This window comes from Balaenoptera borealis (assembly GCF_965194805.1).
Source record: "Balaenoptera borealis genome assembly, chromosome: 5".
Classification (NCBI taxonomy): domain Eukaryota; kingdom Metazoa; phylum Chordata; class Mammalia; order Artiodactyla; family Balaenopteridae; genus Balaenoptera; species Balaenoptera borealis.
This window is the reverse complement of record NC_138862.1, coordinates 66,822,103-66,834,825: the sequence shown is the minus strand read 5'-3', so window position 1 is coordinate 66,834,825 and position 12,723 is coordinate 66,822,103. Positions and strand designations below refer to the sequence as shown.

General features: G+C 38.0%; 1 protein-coding gene across 5 annotated transcripts in view; it reads right to left on the bottom strand.

The window, feature by feature from the left end:
• The window catches only part of GTF2E1 (general transcription factor IIE subunit 1), a 57,072-nt gene that overhangs the window by 9,550 nt on the left and 34,799 nt on the right, over nt 1–12,723 (bottom strand). For 4 of the 5 annotated variants that reach the window (XM_082394956.1, XM_082394957.1, XM_082394958.1 and 1 more), the window contains one exon: nt 8,040–8,460. In XM_082394956.1, the coding sequence (XP_082251082.1) occupies nt 8,040–8,460 (421 nt within the window). Of the gene's footprint in view, nt 1–6,720; nt 8,461–12,723 lie in introns of those variants that run through there. The other variant, XM_082394960.1, reaches the window with a different exon arrangement.

Genomic DNA, 12,723 nt, shown 5'->3' with positions numbered 1-12,723 from the left:
GTATATATGTGCCACATCTTCTTTATCCATTCATCTATCAATGGACACTTGGTTGCTTCCGTGTCCTGGCTATTGTAAATAGAGCTGCAATGAACATTTTGGTACATGACTCTTTTTGAATTATGGTTTTCTCAGGGTATATGCCCAGTAGTGGGATTGCTGGGTCATATGGTCGTATTTTTTAAGGAACCTCCATACTGTTCTCCATAGTGGCTGTACCAGTTTACACTCCCACCAACAGTGCAGGAGGGTTCCCTTTTCTCCACACCCTCTCCAGCATTTATTGTTTGTAGAGTTTTTGATGATGGCCATTCTGACTGGTGTGAGATGATACCTCATTGTAGTTTTGATTTGCATTTCTCTAATGATTAATGATGTTGAGCATTCTTTCATGTGTTTGTTGGCAATCTGTATATCTTCTTTGGAGAAGTATCTATTTAGGTCTTCTGCCCATTATTGGACTGGGTTGTTTTTCTGATATTGAGCTGCATGAGCTGCTTGTAAATTTTGGAGATTAATCCTTTATCACTTGCTTCATTTGCAAATATTTTCTCCCATTCTCAGGGTTATCTTTTTGTCTTCTTTATGGTTTCCTTTGCTGTGCAAAAGCTTTTAAGTTTCATTAGGTCCCATTTGTTTATTTTTGTTTTTATTTCCATTTCTCTAGGAGGTGGGTGAGAAAGGATCTTGCTGTGATGCATGTCATAGAGTGTTCTGCCTATGTTTTCCTCTAAGAGTTTGATGGTGTCTGGCCTTACATTTAGGTCTTTAATCCATTTTGAGTTTATTTTTGTGCATGGTGTTAGGAAGTCTTCTAATTTCATTCTTTTACATGCAGCTGTCCAGTTTTCCCAGCACCACTTATTGAAGAGGTTGTCTTTACTCCACTGTATATTCTTGACTCCTTTATCAAAGATAAGGTGACCATATGTGCATGGGTTTATCTCTGGGCTTTCTATCCTGTTCCATTGATCTATATTTCTATTTCTGTGCCAGTACCATACTGTCTTGATTACCATAGCTTTGTAATATAGTCTGAAGTCAGGGGGCCTGATTCCTCCAGCTCTGTTTTTCTTTCTCGAGATTGCTTTGGCTATTCGGGGTCTTTTGTGTTTCCATACAAATTGTGAAATTTTTTGTTCTACTTCTGTGAAAAATGACAGTGGTAGTTTGATAGGGATTGCATTGAATCTGTAGATTGCTTTGGGTAGCATAGTCATTTTCACAATGTTGATTCTTCCAATCCAAGAACATGGTATATCTCTCCATCTATTTATATCATCTTTAATTTCTTTCATCGTGTCTTATAATTTTCTGCATACAGGTCTTTTGTCTCCTTAGGTAGGTTTATTCCTAGGTATTTTATTCTTTTTCTTGCAATGGTAAATGGGAGTCTTTTCTTAATTTCACTTTCAGATTTTTCATCATTAGTATATAGGAATGCAAGAGATTTCTCTGCATTAATTTTGTATCCTGCTACTTTACCAAATTCATTGATTAGCTCTAGTAGTTTTCTGGTAGCATCTTTAGGATTCTCTACATATAGTATCATGTCATATGCAAACAGTGACAGCTGTACTTCTTCTTTTCCAATATGGATTCCTTTTATTTCTTTTTCTTCTCTGATTGCTGTGGCTAGAACTTCCAAAACTATGTTGAATAATAGTGGTGAGAGTGGACAACTTTGTCTTGTTCCTGATCTTAGTGGAAATTGTTTCAGTTTTTCACCATTGAGAACGATGTTGGCTGTGGGTTTGTCATATATGGCCTTTATTATGTTGAGGTAAGTTCCCTCTATGCCTACTTTCTGGAGGGTTTTTATCATAAATGGGTGTTGAGTTTTGTCAAAAGCTTTCTCTGCATCTATTGAGATGATCATATGGTTCTTCTTCAATTTAATATGGTGTATCACGTTGATTGATTTGCGTATATTGAAGAATCTTTGTGTTCCTGGGATAAACCCCACTTGATCATACTGTATGATCCTTTTAATTTGCTGTTGGATTCTGTTTGCTAGTATTTTGTTGAGGATTTTTGCATCTATGTTCATCAGTGATATTGGCCTGTAGTTTTCTTTCTTTGTGACATCTTTGTTTGGTTTCGGTATCAGAGTGATGGTGGCCTCGTAGAATGAGTTTGGGAGTGTTCCTCCCTCTGCAATATTTTGGAAGAGTTTGAGAAGGATAGGTGTTAGCTCTTCTCTAAATGTTTGATAGAATTCGCCTGTGAAGCCATCTGGTCCTGGGCTTTTGTTTGTTGGAAGATTTTTAATCACAGTCTCAATTTCAGTGCTTGTGATTGGTCTGTTCATATTTTCTATTTCTTCCTGGTTCAGTCTCGGAAGGTTGTGCATTTCTAAGAATTTGTCCATTTCTTCCAGGTTGTCCATTTTATTGCCATATAGTTGCTTGTAGTAATCTCTCATGATCCTTTGTATTTCTGCAGTGTCATTTGTTACTTCTCCTTTTTCATTTCTAATTCTATTGATTTGAGTCTTCTCCCTTTTTTTTTTGATAAGTCTGGCTAATGGTTTATCAATTTTGTTTATCTTCTCAAAGAATCAGCTTTTAGTTTTATTGATCTTTGCTAGCATTTCCTTCATTTCTTTTTCATTTATTTCTGATCAGATTTTTATGATTTCTTTCCTTCTGCTAACTTTGGGGTTTTTTTTGTTCTTCTTTCTCTAATTGCTTTAGGTGTAAGGTTAGGTTGTTTATTTGAGATGTTTCTTGTTTCTTAAGGTAGGATTGTATTGCTATATACTTCCCTCTTAGAACTGCTTTTGCTGCATCCCATAGGTTTGGGCCATTATGTTTTCATTGTCATTTGTTTCTAGGTATTTTTTGATTTCCTCTTTGATTTCTTCAGTGATCTGTTGGTTATTAAGTAGTGTGTAGTTTAGCCTCCAAGTGTTTGTATTTCATACAGATTTTTTCCTGTAATTGATATCTAGTCTCATAGCATTGTGGTCGGAAAAGTTACTTGATATGATTTCAATTTTCTTAAATTTACCAAGGCTTGATTTGTGATCCAAGATATGATCTATCCTGGAGAATGTTCCATGAGCATTTGAGAAGAAAGTGTATTCTGTTGTTTTTGGATGGAATGTCCTATAAATATCAATTAAGTCCATCTTGTTTAATATATCATTTAAAACTTGTGTTCCCTTAATTATTTTCATTTTGGATGATCTGTCCATTGGTGAAAGTGGGGTGTTAAACTACCCTACTATGATTTTGTTACTGTCGATTTCCCCTTTTATGGCTGTTAGTATTTGCCTTATGTATTGAGGTGCTCCTATGTTGGGTGCATAAATATTTACAATTGTTATACCTTCTTCTTGGATTGATCCCTTGATCATTATGTAGTGTCCTTCTTTGTCTCTTGTAATAGTCTTTGTTTTAAAGTCTATTTTGTCTGATTGCTACTCCAGCTTTCTTTTGATTTCCATTTGCATGGAATATCTTTTTCCATCCTCTCACTTTCAATCTGTATGTGTCCCTAGGTCTGAAGTGGGTCTCTTGTAGACAGCATATATACAGGTCTTGTTTTTGTATCCATTCAGCCAATCTATGTCTTTTGGTTGGAGTATTTAATCCATTTACATTTAAGGTAATTATCGATATGTATGTTCCTATTCCCGTTTTCTTAATTGTTTTGTGTTTATTATTGTAGGTATTTTCCTTCTCTTGTGTTTCTTGCCTAGAGAAGTTCCTTTAGCATTTGTTGTAAAGCTGGTTTGGTGGTGTTGAATTCTCTTAGCTTTTGCTTGTCTGTAAAGGTTTTAATTTCTCCATCAAATCTGAATGAGATTCTTGCTGGGTAGAGTAATCTTGGTTGTAGGTTTTTCTCCTTCATCACTTTAAATATGTCCTGCCACTCCCTTCTGGCTTTCTACTGAAAGATCAGCTGTTAACCTTATGGGGATTGCCTTATATGTTATTTGTTGTTTTTCCCTTGCTGCTTTTAATATTTTTTCTTTGTATTTAATTTTTGATAGTTTGATTAATATGTGTCTTGTCATGTTTCTCCTTGGATTTATCCTGTATGGGACTCTCTGTGCTTCCTGGATTTGATTAACTATTTCCTTTCCCATATTAGGGAAGTTTTCAACTATAATCTCTTCAAATATTTTCTCAGTCCCTTTTTCTCTTCTTCTTCTGGGACCCCTATAATTCGAATGATGGTGCATTTAATGTTGTTCCAGAGTTCTCTGAGACTGTCTTCAATTCTTTTCATTCTTTTTTCTTTATTCTGCTCTGCAGTAGTTATTTCCACTCTTTTATCTTCCAGGTCACTTATCCATCCTTCTGCCTCACTTATTCTGCTATTGATCCCTTCTAGAGAATTTTTAATTTCATTTATTGTGTTGTTCATCACTGTTTGTTTGCTCTTTAGTTCTTCTAGGTCCTTGTTAAAGGTTTCTTGTATTTTCTCCATTTTATCTCCAAGATTTTGGATCATCTTTACTATCATTACTCTGAATTCTTTTTCAGGTAGACTACCTATTTCCTCTTCATTTGTTAGGTCTGGTGGGTTTTTGCCTTGCTCCTTCATCTGCTGTGTGTTTCTCTGTCTTCTCATTTTGCTTAACTTACTGTGTTTGGGGTCTCCTTTTCACAGGCTGCAGGTTTGTAGTTTCCATTGTTTTTGGTGTCTGTCCCCAGCAGCTAAGGTTGGTTCAGTGGGTTGTGTAGGCTTCCTGGTGGAGGGGACTAGTGCCTGTGTTCTGGTGGATGAGGCTGGATCTTGTCTTTCTGGTGGGCAGGTCCACGTCTGGTGGTGTGTTTTGGGGTGTCTGTGGCCTTAGTATGATTTTAGGCAGCCTCTCTGCTAATGGATGGGGTTGTGTTCCTGTCTTGCTAGTTGTTTGGCATAGGGTGTCCAGCACTGTAGCTTACTGGTCGTTGAGTGGAGGTGGGTCTTGGCATTGAGATGAGATCTCTGGGAGATTTTCGCCATTTGATATTAGTGGAACTGGGAGGTCTCTTGTGGACCAGTGTCCTGAACTTGGCTCTCCCACCTCAGTGGCACAGCCCTGACGCCTGGCTGGAGTACCAAGAGCCTGTCCTTCACATGGCTCAGAATAAAAGCGAGAAAAAAAGAAAGAAAGAAAGATGAAGACAAAATAAAATAAAGTAAAATAAAATCAAGTTATTAAAAAAAATAATTATTAAGAAAAAAAAATTTTTAATTAAAAAAAAAAACTGGACAGACAGAACCCTAGGACAAATGGTAAAAGCAAAGCTATACAGACAAAATCACACACAGAAGCATACACATACACACTCACAGAAAGACAAAAGGGGAAAAAATATATATATCGTTGCTCCCAAAGCCTCCTCAATTTGGGATGATTCGTTGTCTATTCATGTATTCCACAGATGCAGGGCACATCAAGTTGATTGTGGAGATTTAATCCACTGCTCCTGAGGCTGCCGGGAGAAATTTCCCTTTCTCTTCTTTGTTCGCTCAGCTCCCGGGGTTCAGCTTTGGATTTGGCCCCGCCTCTGCGTGTAGGTCACCTGAGGGCGGTCTGTTCTTTGCTCAGACAGGATGCGGTTAAAGGAGCAGCTGATTCGGGGGCTCTGGCTCACTCAGGCCGGGGGGAGGGAGGGGTACGGATGTGGGGCGAGCCTGCGGCGGCAAAGGCCAGCGTAACGTTGCACCAGCCTGAGGCGCGCAGTGCGTTCTCCCAGGGAAGTTGTCCCTGGATCACAGGACCCTGGCATTGGTGGGCTGCAGAGGCTCCCGAGAGGGGAGGTGTGGATAGTGACGTGTGTTTGCACACAGGTTTCTTGGTGGCTGCAGCAGCAGCCTTAGGGTCTCATGCCCGTCTCTGGGGTCCGTGTTGATAGCCGCAGCTTGCGCCTGTCTCTCAAGCTCCTTTAAGCGGCGCTCTTAATCCCCTCTCCTCGTGCACCAGGAAACAAAGAGGCAAGAAAAAGTCTCTTGTCTCTTCAGCAGCTCCAGACTTTTTCCCGGACTCCCTTCCGGGTAGCTGTGGCGCACTAGCCCCCTTCAGGCTGTGTTCACGCCGCCAACCCCAGTCCTCTCCCTGGGATCTGACCGAAGGCCGAGCCTCAGCTCCCAGCCCCCACCCGTCCCGGCGGGTGAGCAGACAAGCCTCTCGGGCTGGTGAGTGCTGGTCAGCAGCGATCCTCTGTGTGGGAATCTCTCCGCTTTGCCCTCCGCACCCCTTTTACTGCAGCCTCCGCGGCTCCGAAGCTTCCCCCCTCTGCCACCTGCAGTCTCCGCTCGCGAAGGGGCTTCCTAGTGTGTGGATAGCTTTCCTCCTTCACAGCTCCCTCCCACTGGTGCAGGTCCCATCCCTATTCTTTTGTCTCTGTTTTTTCTTTTTTCTTTTGCTCTACCCAGGTACGTGGGGAGTTTCTTGCCTTTTGGGAGGTCTGAGGTCTTCTGCCAGCGTTCAGCAGGTGTTCTGTAGGAGTTGTTCCACATGTAGATGTATTTCTGATGTATTTGTGGGGAGGAAGGTGATCTTCACGTCTTACTCTTCTGCCACCTTGAAGCTCCTCCCATAAAGTCATTCTTAAGGCAACTTATTGCCAGAAAAAGTTTAGACTACATAAAATTGCATCTATTATTTGAAACATGACGAATAAGAGAAAAAATTCTGAAACACTTTTTTTTAAATGGGAAGAGTATTCACTTTAATTATGCTCCAAGATGTTACAGAGCTAGATTAACAAATTTCAGTCAGTATAAAATAGATTTATTGTCAATATTCAATCATAATACAACCCAGGTAAATGAATCATTACTTTATACAAGGCTCAGATGTTTAAAATCTATCTCAACTTTACACATGTACTATAAAATGATAAATACTTAAAATGACAATGCAAGGGAAAATATTATAAAAAATACAATTGTTGTAGACCCTTGTATGAAAGTTCTTTAAAGTTCTGCCTTAAGGAATAATACCATGCTACATATCAGAACCCAAAATAAAGTATTTTCCTTGAGGTTACAATGCTCAGTGATATACTGGATGCACTCTAAAATACCATGCCTGACAAGAATCAAAAGAGACAAGGCTTTCAATAATGTTGAGAGAAAAAAAAAGAGAGAGGAGTAATCAATTGTTATATGCTGATTTCTGCTGGAATGGCCTCTTTAAACAATTTATAGCTCTGTGGAAGAACTGAAAAAGAAGGGGACCAGTCTCAGCTTTATATAAAGGATTTCCAAATCAGCACAAACTCAGACAATGTTAAAAGGTACTGTTCCCAATGCTCTCCACTCTTCAACCATTTACATGGACTCCTTATCCTAAGTCCGTGTTTTTTCTCTAATTTCTTCCTAAGGGCTTACCAAACACACTTTCTGTTTTCTATTATCCAACATACAAACCAAACGGCATTAAGTACAACAATAATATCTGTCAGTCAAGTCAGCTCTAAAGACACCAATTTTGGTTTAGATATTAATCATGAGATTTACGCATAACCATCCTTCTTCCACACACACTCCCACCTCCCCTTACAAACTGACTTCATCCTAAACTGTGAAGCAATATGAAGCTTTAAGATTTTTTTTTTCCTTCATCAATGATTTGCCTGTTGCCAAGCTGCTTGGTTGGCAGCAATATCAGGAGTTGTTTGGAATGCTTGGTCAGAATAAATAAAAAGGATGTGATCAATGAATTACTGTAACCTATCAAAGTGGGCTTCTACAGGCAGACATGAAGAATTTACCTATAGACTTCTCTCACTCATTTCAGAAGGGAGAAAAATGTGTCTTAAAAGGGAAAGGAAAAAGATGAGATAAGGAAATACAGCAAAATACTAATACTGTAGTAATAGGAAAGGGTACGCTTATAGCCAACCTACCTCGTGGGGAAGTTTCTGGCATAAAAATCAAACTTTCTCTCTCTCCCATTACTCTTTGCACAAGATTAACAGTTGACTTACATCAAGAGAGGCAGAAGGCCACTGAACACTTTTCTTCAAAGGTAGGGAATTTCTTTTTGAAATGCGCATTAGAGAAAGGAGGAAAAGGTAGGGAAAGCTCACTCAAAGAGGTCCTCAAACATGCGTTGTCCCATTGCTATGTACGCTTCCTTTTCATCTGGTGTCATTTGGGCCACCAGCTCTGGCTTCTGGCTCACTTCGCTGTAGGAGAACGGACGGCCAGCCACCATGACAATGGGGTCATCTGCTACTTCCTCAAATTCATCATCCTCCTCATCCTCTTCCCTATGATGTGCAGCCACAGCTGTAGCACAGGGTGGAGAGTCATCATCTGACTCACTGGTCTCACTCTCAGAGTCACTGCCATTGGCAGTGGTCACAGGAGCAGCCGCCCCCACTGAGCCTGCTGTGGCAGAGGGGGTCTTCTTCTCATGAATGAGCAGTGCTCGCATGACCTCCTCATTATCATCTGGCCCCGCACGGCCTTCCTCACGCTCCTGAAACGAGTCTATATCTAAGCCACCTGGAAGGAAAAAAAACCAGAAAGTCAATATTCTTAAATGTAAAAGGCATTCCTTTATAACTAATAAAATATATAATATTTTAATATATTATGTTTAAATATAGGATAATATTATAAAATAACACAGACTTCACTAGTTCCATTTTTTGAGCTACTGTCCATAAGATATTCAAAATGTTTCTCACAAACTGGAACTTAAGTAGCGTAATGGTTAAGTACAGTTGACCCTTGAACAATGTGGGTTTGAACTGTGCAGGTCCATGTATACATGGATTTTTTTTTTTTCCAATAGTAAATACTACAGTACTACATGCTCCATGGTTGGTTGAACCCATGGAGGTGGAGAAACCATGAATTTAAGTTATACTCAGATTAATCCCTGCACTGTTCAAGGGTCAACTGTACATGGGTTTTAAGAAATATATGGCTTGGATCTGAATCCTGGTTCTTCCACATGCAAGCTGTAACACTTTAGGCAAGTTATTTAGTCTCTAAACTTTGGTACCTTTTTCTGTAAGATGGGATAATAAAAGCATCTATCTTCTAGGGCTCTGGATAAGAACATGAAATAATGTCTATGAAGGACGAATTTTGTAGCTGGCATAATAGGACATCAAAATACGGCTCCTCACCTTGCTCAGAGTAAAAGCCAAAGGCCTTACAATGGCATATAAAGTCCTACATCATCTGAACTCCTCCTGCCCACCTACTTATCCCTTCTCTTATCCCTTGATCATTCTGCTCCTGTCACAGTGGCCTCCATGGTATTCCCTGTACACACCACACACACACTCCTACCTCAGGGCCTTTGCACTGCCAGTTTCCTTTGCCTGGGATATTTTTCCTCTAGGTATCCATACCCCCTTGCATCTTTCATGTCTTCACTCAGATTTCACCTTCTTTCAATTCATCCCTACCTCTATATTCCCAATGCTCTATTTTCTTCCCCATAGCATTTATTTTCTAACATAATAATTTATGTCTACTGTCTTTGTCACCTGCTTTCCACAGCTGTAGGTGCTCCACAACAGATATTTACCTTTTTTATTCAGTGATATATCCCATGCACCCAGAATAGTGCCTATTGCTTGTTAGGCACTGAATAAATATTTGATGAATGAGTGAATAAATGGCAGTTTTATTTTCCTGAAGCAAATTAAGTGTACTTTGAACTGTTTATCTAGGAATCTAGTATCAGAAATGAAACTTCTCCCACCACACACCTCCTATCATTTTGTGTACATATTACAGATGAAGAATTTAAGAAAAACATTTGTATTCTGAAAATAATACAAAATATAATGCCATTTAAATACATAAAAGAATTTAAAATGTTGATTGAAACCTGACTCTTTGATTCAAATCCTGACTCTTAACACTTATTAGCTGTATGATTTTGGTCAAGTTACTTCATCTTTTTCTGCTTCAATTTTCTCAAGTACAAAAAGGGGGAAAAACAGTGTCTACCTCACTGGATTATTGTGGGTATTAAGTGAATATTTGTGAAGGCCTGGCACTTAGATTAGTGTTATTTATTATCAAGAGAAGACCCAGAAATGACCAATTCTGGCCATGGATGAAGTGAAAGTATCTTCTCATTAACATATTAGAATGAATTAGTTGTAACCCTGGACATTTTAGAAAGTACAGAACTCCTGAGATAAGATATTGGGCACATAAGAGAGAGAAAGGGAAACAGGAATTGAGAAGTTAAAAGTTTAGATCAGAGAAAACAGGCTTTTGATAACATTGATGTAAAAATGAGGGTTAAAATCAAACTTAACCATTTTAAAATAGTGCCAAAGGCTGAACCTCCTCCTTAGAGCCCTTATTACCAACGCAGTATTTCAAAAGGAAAAAAAGACAAGGAATGTATGCAAGTCTCTAAGACTATACACTTCTAAAAGAATTTTCCAAATACCTTAATATTACCAACATAGTATTTTGAATAATGTTTAAAGTAAATATAAAATTAGAGGAAAAGCAATTTAGTTTTGTAAACTAAATGAAGTCATATCTAAAAGATTTCTGACAAGGTTCTTGAGAGATTTAGCCAAAAAAAGAATTATTCTGTTACAGATGAAGACAGAAAACAAAAAATAAGGATAAATGAACAAATCTCTAGATGGTAAGGTAGAAACACTAGTTCTAGGAACAGTCTTATTTGATAGAGTTATAAATTACGAAGAAGATGTGTCCTGGGAAACTGTCAAGTTCACTGATGATGCTAAGCAATTCTGGGTTCTTAAAGGCCAAACTGATAGCAAAAAAATATAGGAAGAGCTGAAGGTTGTATAAGTGGGCAGAAAAGTGGCAGATCTATTTCATTATTGGCAAGTGTAAGAAAATCTGCCTATAGAAAAATAATCTAAAATATACTAAAAAACCTTATCCAAGCTATCAGATAAAGGGCAGGAGAGAGTCTGAAAAAAATCTCGGCACATAATTCTAAAGTTGTTGGTCTTAATATGCTTCCAGAAGCAAAGCAATAAACTGCCATGTAAAAACTAGAAGGATATTTGAGATAAAACTCAAATAGTTAATGATAAATTCATGCATAAATAACATGTATTGTTCTGGTCACTAGGTCTCAAGTAAAGTATATTACAATTGGAGATGGTCCAGAAAAAGATAATTAAAATAAGGCAAAAACTGTAGGTGGAGATGGCTTGGGGGAAGAGAACGCTTTGTAAGGAAAGTAGAATCAAAAGGAATTAGAACTTTCAGTAGAGTAATAAGGACATGACTGAAGTCTATAAAATTCTGAAAGATGTTAAAATAACTTGAACTCTGAGGAAAATTAAGTGTAGGACAAATAAGAGTCACTTCACACATTCACTGGATAGAGCCTATTCAACTATAATAAAACCTAACGAAGACAAATTTAGACATAAAAGCATATCCTATTTTATACACAGAAGGAAATAGTCACAAAAGGGAACAGGGTAGACTAGATGACTTATTTAAAGCCCTTATGATTCAAGTTGTACCATTCTAGGAATTATAAACACTGACTGTTAAACATATGAGCCTAACTGTATACAATACTGGCTAACAATAGTTTTATTTCATTCGATTTTGTTCCTAAGTTCACAGAAAAAAAAGGCTTGGTTGCTTCAAGAACAGGCAAGAAGCCAAGTTGGGGAAAACGAACCTATTAAATAGTTGACAGCCTAACTACTATGTAATCTAAACCAATATGCACCAAAATAACTAAACCTCACAGCCAAGGTAATCAGTGGGAAGGAGGGAGAGTAAAGTATGATTGCCAAGGAAAACTTTTTTCTGGTTGGAATTAAAACACCAAAGAGAATCACAGTAGAGAATCACACATCTGCTTTTACCATGACTACGCAACTCCACACTACTTTTACAATTCTTAGCATACACAGTAAAGAAATGCTAATTATGAAGGGAAAAGAGGTTAGAAAAATAAGTCAAAAAACAAGTGGTTTTTAATTACTGATGATTCTTTAGTATTAAAGAAACAGACTCAGGTGATATGTTGGCAATGATACATATCCTAGGAATAGGGGTGGGTAGGTTCTAATGCTGATGAAATCTAACCAGAGGTAAAGACTCCCTCTTTCACCTCTGTTTCCCAGTTTCTGAGCAATACTTATCCAGTTTTAGTCTCCCATTTTCTACCTAGTCCTAAACCATCATCACCCAGTCTCTGAATCCAGTAATTCGAGACTAAAATTTAAAAAGTAAAATCGTGCAGTTCTCAAGCTTCTGATTATTATATAATCCTTAACCTTTCAGGGCTCACAGAGATTTCCAAAATCTTCTAGTATAAAGTTTTGCCAATCTTCTTGGATGGTGAGAATCCTTGTCTTTACTCATTTGGTATCTTTTTATATATTTCAAGTAGCACATCTCCTCGGTATTTATGAGGAGACAACATAAATAGTTTGGACTAGTATATAGTTATGGTTCCTAATTCAAAGAAACAAAAATGCATGCAAGTTAGGGCAACAGAAGATTAAAGAAGAAATGAATTTGGCCACTTTGAACACAAGAGTACTTTTTCAAGAAATTAACATAAAGAGATGACAATTTCTCAAATCTAAAATGGAAATTTAAAAAGCTGTTTTTTCAACTAAGTTGAAGTTTAATACAAGTCTACTGGTTGGTTTTAATGCTTATTGCTCAATTTACTTCCTGCTATAATGCAATTGTTTTATAAAACAGACACAGTGGGTTTCCAATAAAACTAAGAATTGCCCAGGTGATTTCCTAAGGCAAGTTCATTTTCTACCA